Source organism: Eptesicus fuscus, chromosome 2, assembly GCF_027574615.1.
Source record: "Eptesicus fuscus isolate TK198812 chromosome 2, DD_ASM_mEF_20220401, whole genome shotgun sequence".
NCBI classification, from domain to species: Eukaryota; Metazoa; Chordata; class Mammalia; order Chiroptera; family Vespertilionidae; genus Eptesicus; species Eptesicus fuscus.
In genome coordinates, this window is record NC_072474.1 from 74,221,288 (window position 1) to 74,246,988 (window position 25,701).

General features: G+C 36.6%; 1 protein-coding gene across 1 annotated transcript in view; it reads left to right on the plus strand.

Moving 5' to 3' along the window:
- Window positions 1-25,701, plus strand: part of LOC103303635 (sulfotransferase 1 family member D1) — a 37,446-nt gene that overhangs the window by 11,219 nt on the left and 526 nt on the right. Inside the window, exons 2-7 of the mRNA XM_008160644.3 lie at window positions 3,350-3,507; window positions 8,509-8,634; window positions 9,759-9,856; window positions 15,527-15,653; window positions 18,665-18,759; window positions 21,942-22,122. Coding sequence (XP_008158866.1) covers window positions 3,360-3,507; window positions 8,509-8,634; window positions 9,759-9,856; window positions 15,527-15,653; window positions 18,665-18,759; window positions 21,942-22,122 — 775 coding nt within the window. The 5' untranslated portion in view covers window positions 3,350-3,359. The remainder of the gene's footprint in view (window positions 1-3,349; window positions 3,508-8,508; window positions 8,635-9,758; window positions 9,857-15,526; window positions 15,654-18,664; window positions 18,760-21,941; window positions 22,123-25,701) is intronic.

The window sequence follows — 25,701 nt, forward strand, 5'->3', positions numbered from 1 at the left end:
AGCCCAGAAACAGTAGCTGTGGGCGCTGGGTAATGATGTCATGTAGCAACACCCAGTTTCCTCTCCCTAGTGACTAGCCTCCTTGGAGTTTCTTCAGCCCAGGAACATGGCTTGCTTTATAGCCAGGTGCAAATATTTTACAATTTAACCAAATGTTTGTGAAGCGTTTTCCTGTGCATCATCTCATTTGATCCTCACAGAAGTCCTGGAGTAGGTAGATAGGAGACTCAATGGAATCCTATTTTCTTTTCATTAGCCAGACAATGGAGATTTAGAAAGTTTAGAAACTTGACCTAACTGAAAAGAAGTAAGAAATGGTGGACCTTGAAAATGACTTCAGGTTTTCTCACTGCACAGAATATAGTCAAACACTGCTACAGTTAAATATTTTACCCTTTGTTCTCCCTGTGTGATCTACAATAATAACGTGCTTTGAGTTGATATTTACTGCTGTGTTACTGACAATTACCTGAAAGAGAAGTTGGGTGTTCCACTGGGCTGGAAAAAGTTTAGCTAAATCAGAAAGCAGGTCTAATTAAGCAAGTTTATCTATATATATAAAGCTCTCACAGGTGCCAATCGCACACGTGTGTTTCAATCTGTCATTGTCTATCGTGAATTTGGTTGACACTTCTATTATAGAGAAAGGGCAAATAGCGATATTAAAATATTTCTTCTAATTAATTTCCTTTCAATTTGCATGAATCCGTGCTCTGGGATACTAGTAATGATAATATCAATAATGGCTATCCTTTATCAAATATATACTATGTTTTACCAATATACATGTTACATCCATCATCAATAGCTGTGTAAAGTTAGTAAATCATTACCTTCATTTTAAGATTAAAAAAATTGAATTAGAATTTGATTGTCCAGAGTCACATTGGTAGTGAATGACAGATCTAGCATATTATTTATGAATCTAGGGACCTAACAGTCTTAACTACTAAGCTAGTTCATGAAGAGAAGCTGCTTTTCCCAGGAACACTTGAAAGAAAAAAGAAATAATCAGATTTGTGAAATGATTGAATTTGGAAAAGTTAAAGAGAAGATGGAATCTCTAGATGGCTGACTTGAGTGGTGAGGTGAATATGGTATCACCAAATTATAAGTTACATAGGGACTCTAGGACAAGAACTGTTCACTGAAGAACAAGGCTCATAAGTTATACTTGTGATTATTAAGTTTGAAACTTTATGGTATTTATAAATCCCAAGATTTTTAGTAAAATAAAAAATAAAAACTGCAACTAATATCTAATTATACACTCCTCCCTCAGTGACACTCAGGAACATCCCAGATTCAGTTGTATATCACTATTATCTCATAATATGACAAAACTACTGCTGGAAGTATGCATCATGGCAGGCAGTGGATCCTCCTGTTCTGGTGAGACTAGTCAGAAACCCAGTATAACCCAGACACAATTACCCAGAAATAATCCTGAAATCTTTAGTTTCTTACCACATAATTTAGCAAAGTATCCAATTCATCCTCACTTTTTGCACTGTAGGCTCACAGACCTTGTTTCTTTCTCCCAGCATAGATAGGGTCTTTATACTAACTCATGTTAGTTCCTGGCTGGAAAGTTCTCCTTTCCAAATTAACTCTTGCTCTTTATTCTGTTCTAATGATCTATGTACCTGTTTTTATTACACTACCATACTGTTTTTATTACTATAACTTTGTAATATAGTTTGAAATCATGGAGTGTCATGCCTCTCCAGCTTTGATTTTCTTTCTTAAGATTACTTTGGCTATTTTGGGTCTTTTGTGGTTCCATACATATTTTAGGACTGTTTGTACTATTTCTGTGAAAGATGTCTTTTAAATTTTGATAGGGACTACATTAAATCTATAGGTTACCTTGGATGGTATGGACATTTTAACAATATTAATTCTTCCAATCCATGAGTACAGAATGTTTTTCATTTATTTGTGTCTTCTCCAGTTTCTTTCCTTAATGTCTTATGGTTTTCAGTGTATAGGTCTTTTATTTCTTTGGTTAAATTTATTTTTAGATATTTTTTATGTAATTGCAAATGGGATTATTTTATCAATTTCTCTTTGTGATAGTTTTTTTATTAACTTATATGCATGCAACAGGTATTTGTATATTGATTTAGTATCCTGTGACTTCATAACCTTTTAAAGTAAAAGGTATTTGGATGAGGTTGGAAAAGGGTGGGATTGTAAGGATTTGAAAAAAGAGAAATAAAGAAGGTAAGAAACTGCACTTTGGAAAAGATACAAGTTAGGTTAGGTCTATTGCTCCAGAGGGTTCTGATTTTAATTATTGAAGTAAGATTCAGCAGCTGCTAGAGGACCTCAGCAAGCCTTTTAAATCTGAAATTGTTAGATTGTCTCATTTTTCTAGAACTTTAGAGAAAGAAAAATAACCATTCAGCCCATGCTCAATTGGGAAACAACATGTTTTGGAGTAGGACATAGAATATATTTCAAGCTTTCCCACTTTTTCATATGGCAGCTAAGGAGGAATAAGTACCTTCATTAGACCCCTGCCCAGAATATAAAATGACGTAAGATGTCACTAATGCTAAAACCTTAATCAGAGCAATGTATTTCCAATGTTACACTTACCTCAAGTCCCTCCCCTCCCACCCCCAGTCTTTTATTCTTGTGGTCTGTTGTAGATAACTTAGAATAATTTACCTTTAGCTAATTTACATTTAGTGGTTCCGCCAGTAATTTAAGGAAGTACTAAGTTAGGCCACTCCTGATTTTATAGTTAAGAACATTCAGAGTCGTCATGGGGCTTATTTACATCCCCACTGCAATGAATTGTCAGCACTGTGATTAAGGACACTTTCTTCTAATTCTAAAGTCCAGTAATTTTATTACATATCCCAGAAGTCTTTGTATACCCATTAAAAATATTGATTATAGCCATAATCTGTTTGGTTCAGTTGACAGAGCATTGGCCTGTGGACTGAAAGGTCCCAGGTTCGATTCCAGTCAAAGGCATGTACCTTGGTTGCAGGCACACCCCCAGTAGGGAGTGTGCAGGAGGCTGCTGATCAATGTTTCTCTCTCATTGACATTTCTAACTCTCTATCCCTCTTCCTTCCTCTCTGTAAATAATCAATAAAATATATTTAAAAATATTGATGATATTATCATATAACCAGTACATATAAAATAAACTGTGCAAGATCTCATTGGTTTTTAAAATACTTTTTTCTTTCTGCTGATTTATAATGCACAGTACTATGATCTGATGATGCCTAGATCTAGAGAAATGAAATATTACTTTAGTGAATAAAATGTAATTAATTTTAATCATACTGATGTTATGTAAAACAAAGTTTCTTTGTATAAAATATAGTCTCTCAAACATGGACAACAAGCCAGATGTTTACAGAAGGGAGTTAGTGGATGTTCAGGGTGTCCCTCTCTTCTGGAGCATTGCTGAGGAGTGGTCCCAGGTGGAGTCATTTGAAAGCCGACCAGATGACCTTTTAATCGCTACCTATCCCAAATCTGGTAAGACCTTTTCATTTATTTGTACAGTTAAACCTTGAATAACATGGGTTTGAACTGCATGGGTCTACCTATTTAAGGATTTTATATATATACATACACAGTTGACTGTCCATATCCCGGGTTGTGCATCAGCAGATTCAACCAACTGCAGATGGAAAACAGTATTTTTTTTTCTTTATTGATTAAGATATTACATATATGTGTTCTTATTCCCCCATTGCCCCCCCCCCCCCACACACACACACACTCATGCCCTTACCCCCCTGATGTCTGTGTCCATTGGTTAGGCTTGTATGCATGCATATAAGTCCTTTGGTTGATCTCTCCCCCTGACCCCCACCCTCTCCTACCTTCCCTCTGAGGTTTGACAGTCTGATCGATGCTTCTCTGTCTCTGGATCTGTTTTTGTTCATCAGTTTATGTTGTTCATTATATTCCACAAATGAGAGAGATCAAGTGATATGTATCTTGCTCTGACTGGCTTCTTTCACTTAGCACAATGGTCTCCAGTTCCATTCATGCTGTTGCAAATAGTAAGAATTCCTTCTTTTTTAAAAAATATATTTTATTGATTTTTTACAGAGAGGAAGGGAGAGAGATAGAGAGTTAGAAACATCGATCAGCTGCCTCCTGCACACCCCCTACTGGGGATGTGCCCGCAACCAAGATATATGCCCTTGACCGGAATTGAACCTGGGATCTTTCAGTCTGCAGGCCAATGCTCTATCCACTGAGCCAAACCAGTTTCAGCAAGAATTCCTTCCTTTTTACAGCAACAGTATTTTCCATCTTCAGATGGGAACTCAAGGATGTTGAGAGCTGACTGCATTGTTCTACTACAACATTTTGTATAAGAGACATGAGCTTCCAGGGATTTGGGGATCTGCAAGGATCCTGAAACAACTTTCTGTGAATACAGAGGACAGATGTCTGTAGTTACGTTTTTGGGGAGTCAAAAGTTAGAGTCAGAACCCCTAACGCCTGCATTGTTCAAAGGCCACTGTACTTGATTAGTTATTGATCCATATGTGTAAGCCCACTGATTAGCAGATCACTTGTTAAAGGATCATTGTAGCTGTTTGTTGCTGGTATAGTTTTGTTTCAAATTAGACAAACTCACTTCCTATTCTGAAAGGCCCCAATTAAATGGAAGCTTTAGCTAAAGAAAAATTAAGGCTGTTCTTTTGTTTCCCTTTTTTAATTCAAACAAAAATATTAAAACTGCATATATAAATGACTTGGTAAATTAGAATATGAATATATGGATATATATACTTCTATACAATTTAATGTTTAAATATTTTGTTCATTTTAATATTTTAAAAATATTTTGTAAAATATTAATATTTTATTACTTCCAACATGTTTTATAAATATGTTTAGAAATACTTCGTTATAAATTTAAACAACTGCTTTCTTTAGTAAACAGTTTCAAAAAAGAGAATTTAAGCCCTAGCTGGTTTGGCTCAGTGGATAGAGCATTGGCCTGGGGACTGAAGGGTCCTGGGGTTGATTCTAGTTAAGGGCATATGCCCAGGTTGCAGGCTCAATCCCCAGTGGGGGGCATACAGGAAGCAGCCAATCAATAATTCTCATTATTGATGTTTCTATCTCTCTCTCCCTCTCCCTTCCTCTCTGAAATCAATCCTATATAATAAAAGCCTAATATGCTAAGTGTCTGACCATTCGTTCAACCATCCAACCAGTCTCTATGACATGCACTAACCACCAGGGGAAAGATGCTCCAACTGGTAGGTTAGCTTGCTGCTGGAGTCTGGCCGATCGGGACTGGGCAAGATGGGCTGGACACGCCCAAGAGCTCTCCTGCGGTCCCTCCCCAGCCGGCCAATCTCCTGCAGTCCCTCCCGACCTCTAAAATATTTCTTCTAATTAATTTTCTTTCAATGTGCACAAATCCATGCACTGGTCCTCTAGTAAAAATATATATTTTTAATTTTTAATTTAATTAAAAAAAAACAAGAATTTAAGATGACTTAATAAGAATCAATAACTTTTATTTCTTCAGATCTTTTTATGACAGCCTTCCAGTTTAACCAGTGATATTTACACAGAGAAATATCAGAGAGATGAAGCTCTCTTTAACTTTTGTACAATTAAGTAACTTGAGCCCATGATCAATCAACTGTTCTAATTGCTAAACTCTCTAATGTTCACTTTCTTTTATATTCTTGCCTCATTTCTTAATGCAAATGAGGAAAATACATTTTTAATTAGTATATTGACCACTGGTCTTCTTTTTAGGTTATAAATATTAAAATTACTTTTCCTGGAAGGAAAGCCTTGGATTCGTGAATTCTAATGTGCGAACATTACAAACATTGCATTAGAGCCATGAGTTCCTACAGAAAGTAAATAGATGTACCATACAGATTTTTGTAGATATAAAAAACAAGCTTGTGTCTTTCTTTGTTTTCTTACCACTTTACTTACATTGCTTTCTGAGTAGTTCCCCAAACCAAAATTATTTAGGATCAAAACTACTTTGCATTTACTTGTTGAGATACAAGCTTAGAAAACTGAGAATGTGTAAGTGTTGTTTTGCTATTTTTTAAAATATATTTTATTGATTTTTTTACAGAGAGGAAAGGGAGAGGGATAGAGAGCCAGAAACATCAATGAGAGAGAAACACAGATCAGCTGCCTCCTGCACACCCCCCCCCCACTGGGAATGTGCCCACAACCAGGGTACATGCCCTTGACCAGAATCGAACCTGGGACCCTTCAGTCTGCAGGCCAACGCTCCATCCACTGAGCCAAACCGGTCAGGGCTGTTGTTTTTCTATTGTTATATATTTATAAATATGAAACTATTAAGAAAGTCTTTGGAAGGTACCATTACACAAATAGTTCATCTACAAAGGTGCTCTTTGATGCTGAATTTTTTCTAATGTACCAAATGTTAGATGGCTAGGTGGCTACACATAAATTAATCATATACTTTTTGGTCATTTTCTTTTCTTTTGTTCCAAGTTAAAGATCTCTTACCCTTTGAGACAGTATGGAGGGACCTGGAGAGTATTATGCTAATCAAAATAAACCAGTCAGAGAAAGACAAATATCACATGATCTCACTTATATGTAGAATCTAATGAACAAAATAAACTGATGAACAAAAAAGATCCAGAGACATTGACGCATGCAACAGACTGATGTATTTCAGAGGGAGGGGGCAGGAAGAGATTAACCAATGAACTTATATGCATATATGCATAGACAGATAAGAAGTGCCTGGGGAAGGGACAGAAGTGGGGTGGAGGGGGTTAATGGGGAGGAAAAAGTGAGACATCTGTAATACTTGCAACAATTAATATAATTTTTTAAAATATTCAAGTTAAATAAATTAAAATTTTTATTTTATTGATTTTAGAGAGAGGAAGGGAGAGAGAGAGAAAGAGAAACATCCATGTAGGAGAAAAACATCAATTTGTTGCCTCCTGATTGAACATGAAACCTAGATATGTGACCTGATGGGGAATTGAACCTGCCTCCCTTTGGTATACAGAAGAATGTTTCCACGGAACCATACCAGCCAGGGAAAGTTAATTAAACCATGTATTTAAAAAAAAAAAAAAAACTCATGGAAAATAAACATTTTCAACTGAAAGCACATCTAAAATAGAATTTCTTTCTATCAAATTTCATTGGCCACTATTTTAACCACCCACTGATAGGAAATGAAATATGTTTAATTTAGGTCTCTTTTGTTCTGTGAATTATTGCTTAAATCTCTATAGATTAGGCAAAAAATTATTCAAGTATAATATTGAATTGACCCACCTTTTTCTTAGTACTGTAATTGTCTGAGTTAGAAGAATAGGAATGAGTCCTGTACTCATTATTTAGGGACATGAAGGAGTAAGAGTTGTCCACAAAAAGGACTAAATAAAAATGAGGCCTAAAGTACTCTAATATCTGGAACCAATTCAAAGGTGCCTCCATGTGCAGATCATTCTTCAAATACTATGCTGTTTGCATGGATTAATTATTTTTTTTTTAGTTTCCACCCTCAATAATTATTACATTTAGAGACTATCATTATATGTTTCGTGAAGGGGAAAGAGATGGGAACAGTTAAGAAGATATTTTTCTCCTATCAATTATAATCACTTTTTAAACAGTATCTTGATAACCAGAGCATCGAGTGACATAGACAATTAAATAGAGCATATGCTCATGTACATTATAGCAATTTCTCAAAGTCTGGTGAGACACAATTTCATAAAGAACAGAGTGACTTAATCCACTGTGTTCAAACAGAATATATTGTCTTTGACTTGGTAGTGTCACACTGGTCACCGCAGATAAAATGAAAAAGTTCTCTTTGTTTTCCTTCACCCCTGTTTTTCTCTTCACCAAAATGTTAACATTTTTACCCAAAGTGCCCTTCATTCCCAAAGAATAATAGTCTTTTTGATATTAATAGAAAATGTGGAAATTGGAGTTCAGAGTCATTAAAATTGGCTGCTTCCCGCATCTATCCCACACAGGAAAGTGAGCTATCATTACTTCCACAACATCTCTTTTCTAAAATTTTGTTTATTAATTTTTTTATTGATTGATTTGAGAGAAATGAGAGAGAGCAACATTAATTTGTTATTCCACTTATTTATGCATTCATTGGCTGATTCTTGTATGTGGCCTGACCAGAGATTGGAACCGGCAACCTTGATGTATGGGCGGACGCTCTAACCAACTGAGCTACCCAGCCAAGGCCCACAATGTCTCTTTTATACCCCATATTTTACTTCCTTTTCAGGCTTTACTTTTATGAGTATTTTAATGAGATTTGACACATATGCAGAATATATACATATAGTATATGTTCAAAATATATAAGGATGTCTACTAGGAAAAGAGAGAAGAGAAAAAAAGGCACATTTTTGTTTTTGATGTTACATAATGTCATGTGACCATCTCATACTCTTTTTGACAGAAAAGTTTAGAGTTCCTTCTCTCTCTTTCTTTCTTTTCTTTTTTCAGGAACAACCTGGGTCAGTGAAATAATAGATTTGATCTATAACAATGGGGATGCAGAGAAATGTAAACGGGATGCAATATACAACCGAGTGCCATTCATGGAACTTATAATTCCTGGAATCGAAAATGGTATTTTCTCTTAATGTTCCTTTTCACCATAGGAGCAAATTCCCTTATCTTTTTGTGGTGTCTAGAGGAGTGATGATGAAAAATGATACAGATATGAATCATAAGTGTCTATAATAAAAGAGTATTTACTTATTCTAATAACTATATTATACTCCACTTACACCCAAAGATAATATCTGAATAAGAAGAAATTTTGATGAATATATATTTTTTGTTAATAGGACCGATGGAAGTCTTTAACATTTGAATATTCAGTGATCATTATACACAAAAAAATAAGTGTTTGATTCAATATAGAATCATATCTATTGCTAGTTAGCTGATCTTTACAGACTCAAGAAAAAAAAAATGTTGAATTTAGGTCTCTTTTGATCTGTGAATCATTGCTTAAACCTGTGCAGATTAGGCCGCAAGTATAGTATTGAGTTGACCCACCTTTTTCTTAGCACTTGAAAAAAGTCTTACATTATTACATTGTTATAAAGTCTTACATTATTAAAATTTTTAAAATTAGTCATGAACCTCATAGCTTAATTTGATCTCAAGAAAGCTGGAAAGGGATAAAGAAGTACAAATTTCCAGTTATAAAAAATAGTCATGGGGATGTAAAGGGCACTAGACTTAAACCAGGGTGATCACTTCAAAAGCTATTATAATGTCTAATCACTATGTTGTACATCTGAATGAATATAATATTGTATGTCAATTGCAATTAAAAAATAAATTTAAAAATTAAAATGCCAAAAAAGAAAGCAGGAAAGGGATTTTGAAATCCTCTAGTTCAATTTCCCCACATTGTAAATTAGACAAAGAAGAAGATAAATGAAGGAAAAATTTGGACATCTTGACCTACTGCTGTTTCTGCCTCATCAGATATTATATATGATTTTATAGACTATTACAAAGATAATAAACTCTACAATTCATAGGCAATAAAACAGCCTAACTAACCAGAGTTAATCATTTTTTAATCTCATGTAGATTTTAGATTTATATGAGGCCATTTAGCCATATAATTATTTCAAACCATATAGTGGGGTTAAAGTTTACAAAGTCTTAGATTATATTGTAATTGACCTTTATGATTCCACATTTATAATGTAATTTAACTTTTATGCTTATAGGCATTGAGGATTTGAAAAAAATGCAGTCTCCTCGATTAGTGAAAACACACTTGCCTGTTCAACTTCTTCCTTCTTCATTTTGGAAGAATAACTGCAAGGTAGCAAACTTTAAAGAAAAAATTATTATTTGTGTTGTAATTTCTTTTACTAATTATGCAGGAATTAAGATGAGATTTCAACCCCTGGGTAAATCATTGTAAAAAATAATAATGTGGTCCATATATTAAAGATCAAAATATACCAATGGATTTCACTCCTATAGCTAAAGGGCTATCGTACTAATACTCAGTGCCCAAGCCATAAGATTCTCTCAGGTTTTCCCTTCTCTAAAATACCTTTGTGTCTAAATCCCTTCACTGTCTACTTGTAAACAACAGACATTTAAATACCCCAGAACTGCTTATTTATGAATTCAGTGTCATTGCAATTTATAAATATATAAACTATACTAATAAAAGGGTAATATGCTAATTAGGGCAGACGTCTACCAGACGACCTTCCAGACATCCTTCTGGACAAATCCACAGCGGCTGTGAGGGCCAAGGTGCAGCTGCAAAGGGCCCAATCTCAGGCCAGCAGTGGCAGCAGCAACAGGGTAATGGGGACGGTGCCTTCTCCTGATCCACCAGGTCGCCTCCTGCAGAGGGAGGCCATATTGCAGCTTAGGCCAGGAGCCGAGGCAGAGGCAGTTAGGGGCGATCAGGCCAGCAGGGGAGCAAGTTAGGGGCGATCAGGCCAGCAGGGGGGCAAGTTATAGTCGATCAGGCCGGCATGGGGGCAAGGTAGGGGTGATCAGGCTGGCAGGCAGAGGCAGTTAGGGGCGATCAGGCAGGCAGGCAGAGGGGTTAGGGGCGATCAGGCAGGCAGGCGAGCAGGTAGGAGCCAGCAGTCCCAGATTGCGAGAGGGATGTCAGAGGAGTCCCAGATTGGAGAGGGTGCAGGCCAGGCTGAGGGACTCCCCACACCACCTCCCCTGCTTGTGTATGAATTTCATGCACCAGGCCTCTAGTTATATATAATTTATAATCTATAAGTTATATATTTATGGAATTGTTTTAGGCTTCTTCTTTTAATAATCATCTTAATTCAAGCATAACATTTAGGAAGAAAAGTGCATATATCATATTCTATAGCTTGATGAATTTTCACAAAGTGAGTGTACCCATGAAACCAATAAATTAAATAACTAGCACCCTAAAAACTCTATTCCTGTACATTTCCAGGCAAGAATCCTTATCTCCAAAATAACCACTATTCAGAAAATTTTCACCATGAACTAGTTTGATTTTTTGTCTGTAATCATATAATATATAATCTTGAATATTTAGCTTATTTCGTTCAACATAGTGTTGGTGAGATCAATTCTTATCATGCTTGTGCTTGTTTTGTTTAATGTAGCCTCTGGATCACAAACTATGGTACCCTGAGCAAAAGTAACTCATCAGAGATGCAAATTCTTAGGCCCAATTCAGTCCTACTGATTCAGAAACAATGGGGGTGGGTACAGCCATCTGAGTTTTAATAAGACCTCCAGGTGAATTTGATTCAAGCTAAACTTTGAGAAACACTGATGTAAGGCATTTCATTATGTGTATGTGACTGTTTCACATCTTACTTGTCCATGGCACTTTTAGTGGACAGTTGGGTAGTTGTTAGCTGTCAGCAATGAAAATATTGCATATTCTTATGCAAGTCTTTAATTGATATATACATATTTTTCTTGATTAAATGTATTGGGATGGAATGGCTAGACCTGACTGGCTCTGCCCCTCGGCACCTGGTCTCACATCCTCCTGGGCTGTTGTGTCCCTTCCTGAAACCCTCACACCCAAAAGCCAATCATTATTTCTATCATATCAGTAAAAATTGGAATGCATTCGTTCACCTTTAGTAGAGTTTTTCAAACATCTTTTCAATCAGATGCACCAATTTAAACACTGAACAAAATTGTGCAAAAGAAGTTATTCTGCATCCTCATCAACACAAGATATAGCTAAAATTACTTAACTTTGGCCATACTAGCATATGTCTGGTGGCATCTCATTGTGGTTTTACTTTGTAGTTCTATAATGATAATTAAATGAAGAATGTTTAAATAGTTTAGATTTTTTTTTCTTTATTGGGGTTAAAATTATACAGGTTTCAGGTACAACAATTCTACAACACATCATCTGTACATTGTATTGTGTTGTGTGTTCACCACCCCAATTCAAGTCTCCTTCCATCACCATTTATCCCTCTATATACTCCTCCACCTCCCCCAACTCCTCGTTCCACCAGCAATCACCACACTGAGTTCTTTCTTTCTTTTTTTTTTTTTTTTTTGCTAAATCTCTTTATGTTCCTCTCCCAGTGCCACCCCACCCACACCCAACAACTGTGAGCTGCTCTCTACCCATGAGACTGTTTCTATTTTGATAGTTAGTTCCGTTTGTTCATTAGATCCACATATGAGGGAAATCATATGGTACTCGTTTTACTCAGACTTGCTCATTCACTTAGCGTAATGTTCTCCAGCCCCATCCCTGCTACTGCAAAGGGTGAAATTTTTCTTTCTTTTCTGTTTTTATGACCAAAAACAGAAAATTTTTCTTTCTTTTCTGTTTTTATGACCAAAGTATGCCATTGTGTTTTTTGTTTATTTTTTTCTGAAGTATCTATCAAGGTTTTTTTCTCCTTTATTTCTTGTAGAGGCTTCTTTCTTTTTATTATTAAGGTAAAAATTTCCCATATGCTCTAAATACAAGTCCTTTGATTAGATAATTAAATGTTATGTTTTATTAAATATTATTAATGAATTTAATAGGGTGGCATTGGTTAATAAAATTATATAGGTTTCAAATGTACAAATTTATAATACACCATCTGTATAGTCTGTTGTTTGTTCACCATCAAATCTCCTTCCTTCATCATTTATCCCCCTTTTACCCTTTTCTATCTGTCCCCAACTTTCTTTCTTCTTCTTGCCTGATTGTTCTGGCTAAGATTTCCAGTACTGTGTTGAATAAGAGTGGAAAAAAACAGACATCCTTGTGTTGATCCTGGTGTTTCTTATCTTAAGGGAAAAACTTATAGTTTTTGTCCATTGAGTATAATGCTGATTATAGGTTTGTCATATATAGCCTTTATTACGTTCAATTAGGTTTTCTCTATTCCCACTTTTCTGAGAGTTTTTAATCATAAATGAGTATTGTATTTTATCAAATGCTTTTTTTGCATGTATTGATATGATCATGTGATTTTATCCTTCATTTTGTTTATGTGTTGTACCATGTTTATGGATTTTGAGATATTGTACTAACCTTGCATACCCAGAATAAATCCCACTTTATCATGGTGTATGACCTTTTGAATGTATTGCTGGATCCAATTTGCTAATATTTTGTCAAGGATTTTAGCATCTAGGTTCATCAGGGATATTGGCCTATAATATCCTTTCTATGTAATGTCTTAATCTGGTTTTGGAATTCCAATAAGACTGGCCTCAGAAAAAAAACTTGGGAGTCTTCCCTTCTCTTGGATTTTTGGAATAGTTTGAGGATAGGTGTCAAATTTTCTTTGGGTAAAGTTCACCTGTGAAGCCATCCAGTCTAGGACCTTTAGTTTTTGGGAGTTTTTTTTATTTTAATTATTATTATTACTGCTTCAACTTCCTTATTTGTAATCAGTCTATTCATATTTTCTGATTTTTCCTGTTTCAGTTTTGGAAGACTGTATGTTTCTAGGAGTTTATGCATTTTGTTCAGATTGTCCACTTCATTGGTATACAGTTGTGTGTAATATTTTCTTACAATCCTTTGTATTTCTGTGTCATTTGTTACTTCTCTTCTTTTATTTCTGATTTTATTTATTTGAGTCCTCTCTCTCTCTCTCTCTATCTTTTTTTTTGGATGTGTCTGATGAGAGGTTTGTCAACCTTGTTTATCTTTTCAAAGAACCAGCTCTTGTTTCCATGGATCATTTGTACTTTTTTTAGACTCTATTTTGTTTAATTCTTCTCTGATCTTTATTAGTTCCTTTCTTCTACTTATTTTAGGGTTTGTTTTTTTGTTCTTTTTCTAGTTTATTTAAATGTAAAATGAGATTGTTTATTTGAGATTTTTCTTGCTTCTTGAGATATGCCTGTAACACTATGAATTTCCCTCACAGGACTGCTTTAGCTGTGTTCCATATGTTTATGTAGGGTTTTCATTTATATATGTTTCAAGGTATGTTTTGATTTTTCTTTGATCACATTTTTAACCCATTAATTGTTTGGTAACAGGTTATTTAGCCTCCATGGCTTTGTGTGTTTTCAGTTTTATTTCTTGTGATTGATTTCTAGTTTCATACTTTTATGGTCAGAAAAGATGCTTGATATGATTTTAGTCTTCTTAAATTTACTGATACTTATTTTGTGTCCTAACATGTGGTCTATCTGGTAAAATGTTCTATGAATATCCTGTGTATTCTGATGCCTTGGGATGATATGCTTTGCAGATATCAATTAAATCCATCTGGTCTAGTGTGCCATCTAAGGCTGCTGTTCCTTGATTTTCTGTCTGGAAGATTTATGCATTGATATCAGTGGGGTGTTAAAATTCCCTACTATGACTGCATTACTGTCAATTTCTCCCTTTATGTCCATCAAAATATGCTTTATATATTTAGGTGCTCCTATGTTGGGTTTATAAATGTGTACAATGGTTATATCCTCTTGTTAGATTGATCCCTTTATCATTATGTAGTGTCCTTCCTTGTATCTTTATAGCCTTTGTTTTAAAGTCCATTTTGTCAGATAAAGGTATTACTACTCCAGTCATTTTTACATTACCTTTTGCATGAAATATCTTTTTCTAACCCTTTAGTTTTACTCTGTATGTTTCTTTATTATGAGGTGGGTCCTTTGTAGGCAACATATATATGGATCCTGTTTTCTTATTCCTTCAGCTACTCTATGTCTTTTCAATGGAGCATTTAAACCATTTGCATTTAAAGTGATTATTATAGGTACGTATTTACTGCCATTTTATTCTTTATAATCATGTTCCTCTGTTTTTCTTTTGTCTTTCTTATTCTCCTCCTACTACTACTCATTCTCCTTCTTCTTAATTATAATCATTATAAACATGGATGGAGTGAATAATGTTTCATCTTTATTGACTGAATTTATCCAAAAGTAATTTATTTTTAATAAAAAATATGACATTTTTTCAACTCTAAAAATTGCTGTTTTTTAATTAGTTTTGCTAAGTAATGATACATAAAAAATATTCTAAATGTTAGAACAATATTAATTTTTGTCAATTTAATATTTAATTCTTATTACACTTGGTTTTCCATATTTCAAGAGATGTCTTTTTTAAAATATATTTTATTGAGGGAGAGAGAGGGAGAGAGAGTTAGAAACATCGATGAGAGAGAAACATCAATCAGCTGCCTCCTGCACACCCCCTACTGGGGATGTACCTGCAACCAAGGTACATGCCCTTGACTGGAATCAAACCTGGAACCCTTGAGTTCGCAGGCCAATGCTCTATCCACTGAGCCAAACCAGTTAGGGCTCAAGAGATGTCTTTTCAAAGGCTAAATAGAACCCAGATGTGTAAGGGATGAGAAGACTATTAAAATAATTAGGTTTTTGTCAATATCCTATGTCAGGATATATCAACACACACCCAGATCAGGAAATGAGAAAGAGAAAAATACGCATTCTGTCAAGGTAAGAAAAAGTTTACACATTTTTAAAGAAAATAAACAAAATTATGATTTATCATCTCTCTTCACAGATGGTCTATGTGGCACGGAATGCTAAAGATGTGGCTGTATCCTACTATTATTTCTACCAAATGGCAAAATTGCACCCAGAGCCTGGAACCTGGGAGGAGTTTCTGGGTAAATTCATGACAGGGAAGGGTGAGTCCAAATCTTACTTTAATCATGGAGTTTCATAATGAAAAGTCTTTTTTTGCAAGGATATATAAAGTTCAGATATAAATTTTGTAGTTATTATAAACCTAATATGCCCTCAGCAGTCTACTAATGCACGAGGAAGACAATAGAAGAAAAAGAGATGGCTTCCCTTTAAGGACTTTTGGAGAATATATGACACACAGGTTTTTAAGTCCTTGATCTCACTGTTTCATTAGTACTTGGTGACTACTGCCAGGTACTTTTTTTCTTGCTGTATGTCACTGTATTGTTTTGATTTTATACATATTTCTTCGACTCTCTTTTCTGAACCATTTCTTCAGTTTAATTCTATAAACTAAAAATTATTGAATGAAGATTTTAACTTCAAGGTTCTGTTTTTCTATTTGTGTATCTTCTCTTTCAAGAAAACATACTCATACCCATGGTAGTAACTCTAATTTTCATATAAACATTTTCCAAGTCTCTTTTCAAAGCAAATACATCTCAATGGTATCTTGCAATTTTTTTTTTTACTCCTGCCATTGTTTGGACTACTCTGTGTCCATTTCTACTCATTTATATTATCAATGCCCAACTCTTCTTAGAACTAGACACACTCTACTGCTGCCACAGCTCTTTCTTCATCTCTCCATCCTTATGTTTTTCTCTCCCTTTTTCCCTCTCCTATGAACATCTGTATCACTATTGTCTGTATTATTACCTGCCATATTGCTCTTGTAGCTTTAATTTTATTTACTAAAGGCTGTATTCATTTGTTAAGGCTGCCACAAAGTACCACAGACTGAGTGGCTTTAGCAACAAAACTTTATTTTCTCACAGTTTTGGAAGCTAAAATTCAAGATCAAAGTATCCTCATGATGGTTTCTTCTGAGGCCCTTTTTGTTATCTTGCTGATAACTATCTTCTGTGTGTCTTCACATGGTCTTCTCTCTATGTATGTGTGGATTGTAATTATCTCTCCTTATAAAGAGATCAGTTATATTGGATTAAGACCTGTCAGGGATATGGAAACTTTCCCATTTCCCTCTTAGTTCTTCTGGCTGGCAGAATGAACAAACATAAGGCAGGTTAACAAAAGTTTTAATACTTGCATTGTGGGGAATTCACATAAGCATGAAAATTTCAAGGACAGGAAGGCAAAATAAGGTCTATATGTCATTCTGGATCAAGGAGGAGGAACCAGGGAAGTAAGGCAAATGTACAAGGGGATTTTCAGTAAACAAATGTTTATGGGCCATCTTGAAACAATGGGACACCTGAAGGGCTTTGATGAAATGGGCTTTTTTCAGGTTCCTCCCTGCACCATACCTCGTTCAAATTAAACTGGAGTATCCCATGATGATATCTCCCTTCCTGGAGCATGTCCACTCTCTTAAATTATTTTAGTCAACAAAGGAAAAGGCCAAAGTTTCTTCCTGAGCCTCTGAACCTTGATTAATTTTAGCTTGAAATATGCAATCTGTATGCCAGAGTGGCAGACCTTGGTGAGACTGATTGTGATCCCCAACAGACGCATCTTAAGGAGCTCATTTTAACTTAATTACCTCTGTAAAGACACCATCTTCAAATATAGTCACACTAGTGACCCAGTACACAGATTTGTGCACATTGAAAGGAAATTAATTAGAAGGTGGCTGGCAGGGTGGGACTGGGCCAGATGGGTCGAACCCGCCCTGGAGCCAACCTCCCTTGGTCTCTCCCCTGCATCTACCAAGTGAGCTTGGTCCCTCTGGCAGATAAGGTCCCTCGGCCTGGCCTATGGGAATCGGGCTGAAATTGGCTCTCTGACATCCCCTGAGGGGTCCCAGAGTACAAGAGGGCACTCTGCAAAGTTGCTGTTGTACAGGGTATGGAACACAAACATAAGTGTGCAGTAAACCAGATTCAGGGTGACAGTGACCCAGCAAAAACATAATCCACAGCCAAAGGTGGAATCACGCAGCCACTTGAGGAACTGGGCTCCCTCCTCTCTGGTTCAGGGTGTGTCACCTGAGAACCGCCACTGCTAAGTCACTGCAGCTCAGCACCTCCTGCATTGAGCATCTGCCCCCTGGTGGCCAGTGTGCATCATAGTGACCAGTTGGAAGGGCAGATGGGCACTTAGCATATTAGCCTTTTATATATATAGATTCTGAACTACTGGGCTTCAGACTTCAACACATGAATTTCAGGTTAGACACAATTCAGCCATAATACTCTGCTTTCTGCCCCCCCCTCCCCAATTTATGTCCTCACATTCAAAATGCATTCACTACATACCTCAAACCCCAAAAGTCTTAAACTATTCCAGCATCAATTCTGAGTCTAAAATCTATTCTAAATATCATGTAAATCAGCCCTACCGGGTTTCACTCAGTGGGTAGAGCATTGGCCTTCGGACTGAAGGGTCCCAGGTTCAATTCTGATCAGGGGCACGTACCTTGGTTGCAGGCTCCTCCCTGGATTCCTAATTCCTCTTTAACTGTGAACTTGTAAAATCAGATAGTTTTCCTCCAAAATATAATGGTGGGACAACCATTAAGATAGACATTCCCATGTGGAAAGAACAAATAAGACAGAAAAGAAAAAGCTGAAATTTAGCAAGGCAAATTCTATTAGATTTCAATGCTTGAGAATAGTCATCTGGATTAGGGCCCACCCTCAATGACATCATTTTAACTTAATTACTTATTTAAAGGTCCCATGTCTAAATTCAGTCATATTATGAAGTACTGACTGGTATTTAGGACTTCAACTGAAGAATTTTGGGGGACACAATTTATCACATAACAGAAGTATTTTATTCTAAGTAGATTGTAAATTCAGTGAGAGCAGGGGTGATTTGATATAGCTCCCTTATACTAGCATATCTTTTTCTTGAACTAATAAATAAGCAGTATATTTTCCTTACCACTTTTGTTTTCAATTACACTTGGAATAACATTTAACAATTTAATAATTCTTGACTTCATGTAAATGGTTTTAATTTGCAAACATTTTATCTTTCAATGTAGTGGCTTTTGGTTCTTGGTATGACCATGTGAAGGGCTGGTGGGAGAAAAGGAAAGATTATCGTATCCTCTACCTATTCTATGAAGACATGAAAGAGGTAAGAAACAACCACAATTTCTTCTTTATTTTTTAAAGAAACCTATGCTTCACCTTTTTTGTATTACACTTTCCTTCCCTTTCGATCTATAAATATGACTAATTTATTATCCTACTAACTCTGACTTGAAAATTCATCTTTCAGGCAATCAGCTTCTTTCTAAATCTACTGCTTCCTACTCTAGTTCAGGCAACTATTTTGATTTATTCATTCTATCTCATTTTGTATCTATTATCCATTTAGAAAGAATGATCTTGAAACCTAAAAAAAAATATGTCTCTCAATGGATTATAGCCCTACATGAGAAATAAAGTCATTACTGTAATTTATGAATTTCAGCATATTTAGTTTCTGTCTATCTCTCTAACCTCTTCTGGTGCCATTGTTTCTTTTCTCTGTACATGAGCCTACCTGAAATATTTCTTCTCACTATTTTCAGATTAACTTCTTCTCATCCTTCATGTCTTCAATTAAATGTAACTTCTCCACAAAGTTCTTTTAAGACAACAATGTCAAATAATCTACCTCATGATTTTCTATTAAACTCTGTTTTGCTGATATTATTCTTTAAATAGTATCCACCCACCATTTCTAATTATTTTATGTATGTGTTTCTTTACTTATGTTTTGTTGTTCTTTAATGTAAGCTCCTTGAATGTAGAGACCAAATTTAATTTGTCTATGATTGTTTTCCCAAGTGGCAAACATAATAGGAAAACAATATAATTTCCTTATTTATTTTCATTTTTTTCTTATCTTCTGTCTGATTATTAGCATGGAAAATAGTTCATTTCCTAATTTGATAAAAAATACTTATTTTGATATTATTTACACAATCTATTTAAGAAATGTTGCACATTTCTTTAAATGGACTGTTTCTCAAATAGTTTGTCTACAGCTCTCTTTTCTCTTTAATATGGAGCCTATGTGTGTGGGACAAAGGGTAAATTATATAAGACATCACAAAAATGAGGATGGGCTGAGATCCCTGGAAACAATGTCTACTGACCTCTCCCTCCCCACAGACTATCTGGTTTAACTGCCTCAATTGCTCAGAATCCAGTACCTTGACTCAGCCTCATCTCAGTCCCTTAGATTTTTCTGAATTCCTTTAGATGATTAAGACTACCATTAATCTCTTATTTGGAAAATCTATTTTACAGTCTCTTGGGAAACCACCTTACCCAGCTAAGGTGACCCCCTCCGGTAGACTCCTTAGTCTAATTCTTTGACTTTTCTGAATCCTGTTTAAACAATCTGTACCTATGTCTCTGATTCATGGTGATTCATTACCCTAGTTGTGGGTCTAGAAGCAATAAGTAGTGGTTGGGGTGGATCTTGAAGAGGATAGGCATTATCTTGGGAGGAAAATTCCCAAATGAGGTCATAATACAGTGTTCCAGCAAAAGAAGTTTAGTCTCTTCAAATATGGGAGGAAAATCTATTTCTACTAGCAAAAAAAAACTTCAAAGATACTCAAGGGTCCTGGAGTCCTTGCATCATCAGATCATCCCCAAATTCTCATTATAAGCTTGAACAGTCCACACTTTCCTTATCACTCTTCCATTTAACCTTCACATCATGGACTTGGCACATTGTAATTCCTTCATTAGAATAATTAAGTTGTATGTCTAATTTCCAGCAAATTTAGTTCTTTAGCTACAAGAAATAGATTATTTAAGAGCCACTACAGAAACTCTAGTTCTGTTTCCATGAATTAAGATGGGTAGCTCCAGAAAGCTAAATTTCAGATTACCCTTATGCCTGATCTTACCAGGTCACTAAGATTATGACTATCTGCCTCAGTTTGGTTTTTACCACCAAGGACACCTCACCAATGAATAGCAGGGTACAAACTCTTTGGCCTGAGTGACATTCTTTCATTTGTATCTAACATGCTATCCTATGTATAGTCTGATTCACAGAAAAGGGAAATCATAATAAATACATCAAACAGATCTCTCTTTTTCATTGTTGCCTCTTTCTCCGCCCCATCATTCCTTATGCTGGAAAATGAACAGGATTTTATTTTACTTTCTCTTAATGTACTAATACTATAAAAAATCTATGTAGGTATAAAAGATAAAAAGAGTATCCTTTTTTCCCACTATATGAGAACTCTCTGAGATAAGTAATCTATTATTTTATTGAGATATAATTGACATATAACATAATATTAAATTCAAGTATACAACATAATGATTCAATATATGTATATATTGTGAAATTATCACCACATTAAGTGTAGTTGACATTAATCACCACACATAATGACAATTTTTTTGATGATGAGAACTTTTAAAATATACTCTCTTAGCAACTTTCAAATATACAATACAATATTGTATATTTGAAACTGTAGTTAACCATGATTCCTGGTCTTAAAGAAAATACTTTCAGCTTTTCACCACTGAGTATGTTAGATATAGACCTGTAATATATGCCCTGTATATGTTCCTTCTATACCCATTTTGTTGATAGTTTTTAATTACATCTATTGAGATGATAATATGCTTTTTATCTTTCATTTTGTTAATGTGGTGTATCACTTTGATTGATTTACAGATGTTGAACCATCCTAGAACCCCAGGAAAAAGTCCCACTTAATCACATGGTGTATGTTCCTTTAAAAATGCCATTGAATTTTGTTTGAGTATTTTGCATCTGTGCTCATCAGGGATGTTAGCCTCTAATTTTCTTTTCTTGTACTGCCCTGGTCTTTGGTATCAGGGTAATGATAGCCTTATAAAATAACTTTAGAAATATTCTCTCCTCTTCTATTTTTTTGAAGAGTTTGAGAAGGATTTCATTCTTACTAAAAATTTTAGTAGGTAGCCTATTCTTGATATTAGCTATAAAAATGGGGATTTTGAAAATTATATCTTATGATAATAGTAACTTCCTTTATCAACATCTTTTATTCTATAGGTTAATTTTATTTTTGAATATAAAAGGTTGAAATATTGATTCAGTAGTTTTCTTTGTACTTTTTGGAAAAAAAATTCTTCTAGCAGATACAACCAAGAGTAGGATATATACTTGGGAAAGCAAAATGAAAAGTATGGATAAAATATAAAATCATTTTCTCTACCACATTGACATATAGAACATAATTTAATGTGTTTAACTACTTCATGACTAATTCTATATGAAATAATTTGTTGTCTTTATAATTTTTTTAGAACCCAAAGCGTGAAATTCAGAAGTTGTTGAAATTTCTAGATAAAAACCTTCCAGAAGAAACTGTGAATAAAATCATCTATCATAGTTCTTTTGATGTGATGAAGCAGAATCCCTGTGCAAATTATACTACTGTACCAACATTTGATATGGATCATTCTGTGTCGCCCTTCATGAGAAAAGGTGAGGACATAACATACTAGTTTCTGTAGTGCTTGTTAGTCACATTAAATAGAATGAAGATGGATTAATAAGATCTATATTATAAGAAATGGAAACAGGTTGAGAGAAAAAAGTAGGAAAACTGAAAACATTTGAGAAAATAATTTATGGCAAAGAAACTCTCTGATTGCTGTAATATTAGCAGGTAAGACAAGTCTTTAATAAGAAATGTTTACTCAAGAGCCTATCCTATCTAATAAAACAGTAATATGCAAATTAACCATCACTCCGCGACAAAATGGCGGCGACCATGGCCATAAGATGGCGCCGCCCAGTCCTCTCATCCCTGCTGGAGTCCCCCAGTCCGCCCAGCCTTGGCAGCGCAGGTTGTCCAGCTCGGAGGCGCCTGTGCCCCCACACCACGATTCCCGCCCAGCTGCGTCAGCCTGGGCTGGGGTCTCAGCCTGCGAGGGGCACGCACCCCAACGGCACGATTCCCCTCCCAGCGGTCATAGCCTGGGCTGAGTTTAAGCCTGCAAGAGGCGTGCACCCCCATGGCGTGATCCCCCTCCCAGCAGCCTTAGCCTGGGCTGGGGTCTCAGCCTGCGAGGGGCATAATTCCCAAGAGCGAGATCCCCCTCCCAGCGGCCATAGCCTGGTCTGAGTCTAAGCCTGCGAGGGGCGTAAATCCCAACAGCATGATCCCCCTCCCAGCGGCCTTAGCCTGGGCTGGGGTCTCAGCCTGCGAAGGGTGCAATCCCCCTCCCAGCAGCCATAGCCTGGGCTGGGGTCTCAGCGTGCGAGGGGCGCACACCCCCACAGCGCAATCCCCCTCCCCGCAGCTATAGACTTATCTGGGGTCTCAGAGTGCAAGGGACGTGCACCCCCAAGGCGCGATCCCCCTTTCAGTGGCCGTAGCCTGGGCTGAGTCTAAGCCTGTGATGGGCATGCACCCCAACAGCCTTAGAATGGGCTGGGGTCTCAGCATGTGAGGGGCGTGCACCCATACCACCTGATCCCCCTCCTAGTGGCCATAGCCTGGGCTGAGTCTAAGCCTGCGAGGGGCGCACATCCCCATGGCACAATCTCCCTCCCAGTGGCGGCAGCCTGTGGTCTCAACCACTGAGTCACACCAGCCAGGCAGATATGGAGAAGTCTTAAATGTTTCTTTTTTTGTTACATATATTTTATTGATTTTTTACAGAGAGGAAGGGAAAGGGCTAGAGAGCTAAAAACATCTATGAGAGACATTGATCAGCTGCCTCCTGCACACTCCCCACTGGGTATGTGCCCCTAACCAAGGTACATGTCCTTGACCAGAATCGAACCTGGGACCCTTGAGTCTGCAGGCTGATGCTCCATTCACTGAGCCAAACCAATTAGGGCTGTCCAATATGTTAAAGAAAAAACCCTATCTAATAAAGAGAGAATATGCAGGGGAGGGCATTTGGGGGTGACCGGGTTGTCAGGGGAGGGCAGTTGGGGATGATTGGGCTGGCAGGGGAATAGTTAGGCATCGATCAGGCTTGCAGGGGAGTGGTTAGGGGGTGATCAGGTTTGCAGGCAGAAGCGGTTAGGGGCAATTAGGCAGGCAGGCAAGCAGTTAGTAGCCAGCAGTTCCGGATTGTGAAAGGGATGTCTGACTGCCTGTTTAGGCCCGATCCCTGTAGGATCGGGCCTAAACAGGCAGTCAGACATTCCCTGAGGGATCCCAGATTGGAGAGGGTGCAGGTTGGGCTAAAGGACACCCCCCTCCCCCAGTGCACGAATTTCGTGCACCGGGCCTCTAGTGTATCAATAAGCATGAGTCTTGGCATCCATTGCTATATCAGAAGAATGCCCTTTGTTTTTCTGAATTATCTAGATATCTACCCATCATTCCCTAGAAATGTTGCTGTGGTAGGTATAAAGCTTATATGATACTAGAGGCCCAGTGCACGAAATTGTGTGCAGGTAGGGTCCCTAGGCCTAGCCTGTGATCAGGACCATTTCCTGCCCATTCACCAGTCCCCAGTCCCACCCTGCCACCACCCACACTGGTTCTCCATTTGCCATCTGGCAGTTGGAGCCTGCAGGCCAGGGGGTGGGGGAGAGGGACTGAGAAGAGTTGGTCAATGCACCTCATAGCGACTGGGCGAGCAGTCATTCTGGTTGTTATACCATTATGGTAGCTAGGCTTTTATTACATAGGATTACACATAGTAAATTAATGAGGAAAAGTGTCAACTCCTTGAGGTTATTGCTATGATTATGGTAAATTATTGCATCCTCAGAATTGAACTCAATGTATAGCTAGCATCTTGCAGAAAAATAGTTCTTTAATAAATAATAAATATGAGTTGAATTGAATTGCGTATGTATGTGTGTGTGTGTGTGTGTGTGAGAGAGAGAGAGAGAGAGAGAGAGAGAGAGAGAGAGAGAGAGATTTCGTTAGTTGTGTACATGTTAGTCAGCTTTGTTATAAAACAAACTACTCAAAGAATCTCAATGGCTTAAAACCACAAGATTTAATTTTCACTTAATGTTGGTTGATGTTGGTCATTTGTGGCTGCTGCAGTTCTGCTCAGAACTTTTTGAGTCTGATCAGTGTTGACTGGCTATCATGGGCTTAGCCTCTTGTGTTTTCTCTTTCTGAAACTCAGGCTGAAAGAACTGCCTGTTTGTGGGATACAACCACTATCATGGTATAGAAGAAAAGCAAGAGAGGTAGTGGAAACTTGCGGTGCCTTTTAAAAACTTCAATTCAGATATGGTATATATTGCACATATTCAAATTTCATTGGCCAAAGCATAACAAAAATTCAAGCCCAAGGTTAGTGAGGCAAGAATGAATCACAGAACACTTGACAATTTTCAGAGATGTAAAATCTTCTTACCATGAAGGAGAGAGAGAATAATACACACTGAAACAGTTTTGGAGAGAGCCTATAAAGGAAATGTTAATGGTAACTTTAATTATAATGTATCTTTATGCATTCTAGAGATTTTTATTTTAAAAAAGTTAGGAAGAATAACATGGATAAGTCTTGTTGGAGATATCTGACTTTCAAGCATGTATGATTTTGCCTCCCAGGAGACATTTTGAAACATCTGGAGGTATTTTTGATGGTCATGAGAAGGGTATGTAACTGGCATCTAATAGAGGCCAGGGATGCTGATAAACATCCTACAGTGCATAGGGCAACCCCACATCCTGCCCAGCAAAGAATCCTTTGGCTTCATATGTTAAGAGTGGAGATATAAATAAAATTCCACAGTTCAGAAATCCCAGGCAGGATTGAAAAATTTACTTTGACATCTTTTCTTCCATTTTTTAATCTAAAACTCAACTTCCAGATGTGTCTCCTGTGAGATATTCTACAAAAATGACATTGTTTTTATCACATACTTATTGCGAATGCTGTGTCCTGTATTCTTCTTTTGAGGTTTTAAATACAGTTAGTGTTTTGAAGATTGAACAACCTATAATAAAGACATATGCTTAATTACATTTAATGCTGTGATTTCCCAATCTTACTTGATCATGGAACTTTTTAAAATAAATTACTATTTGACATTGGAAAATGGGTCTTAAAAGGATTGAAACATTTTCTGTATCTT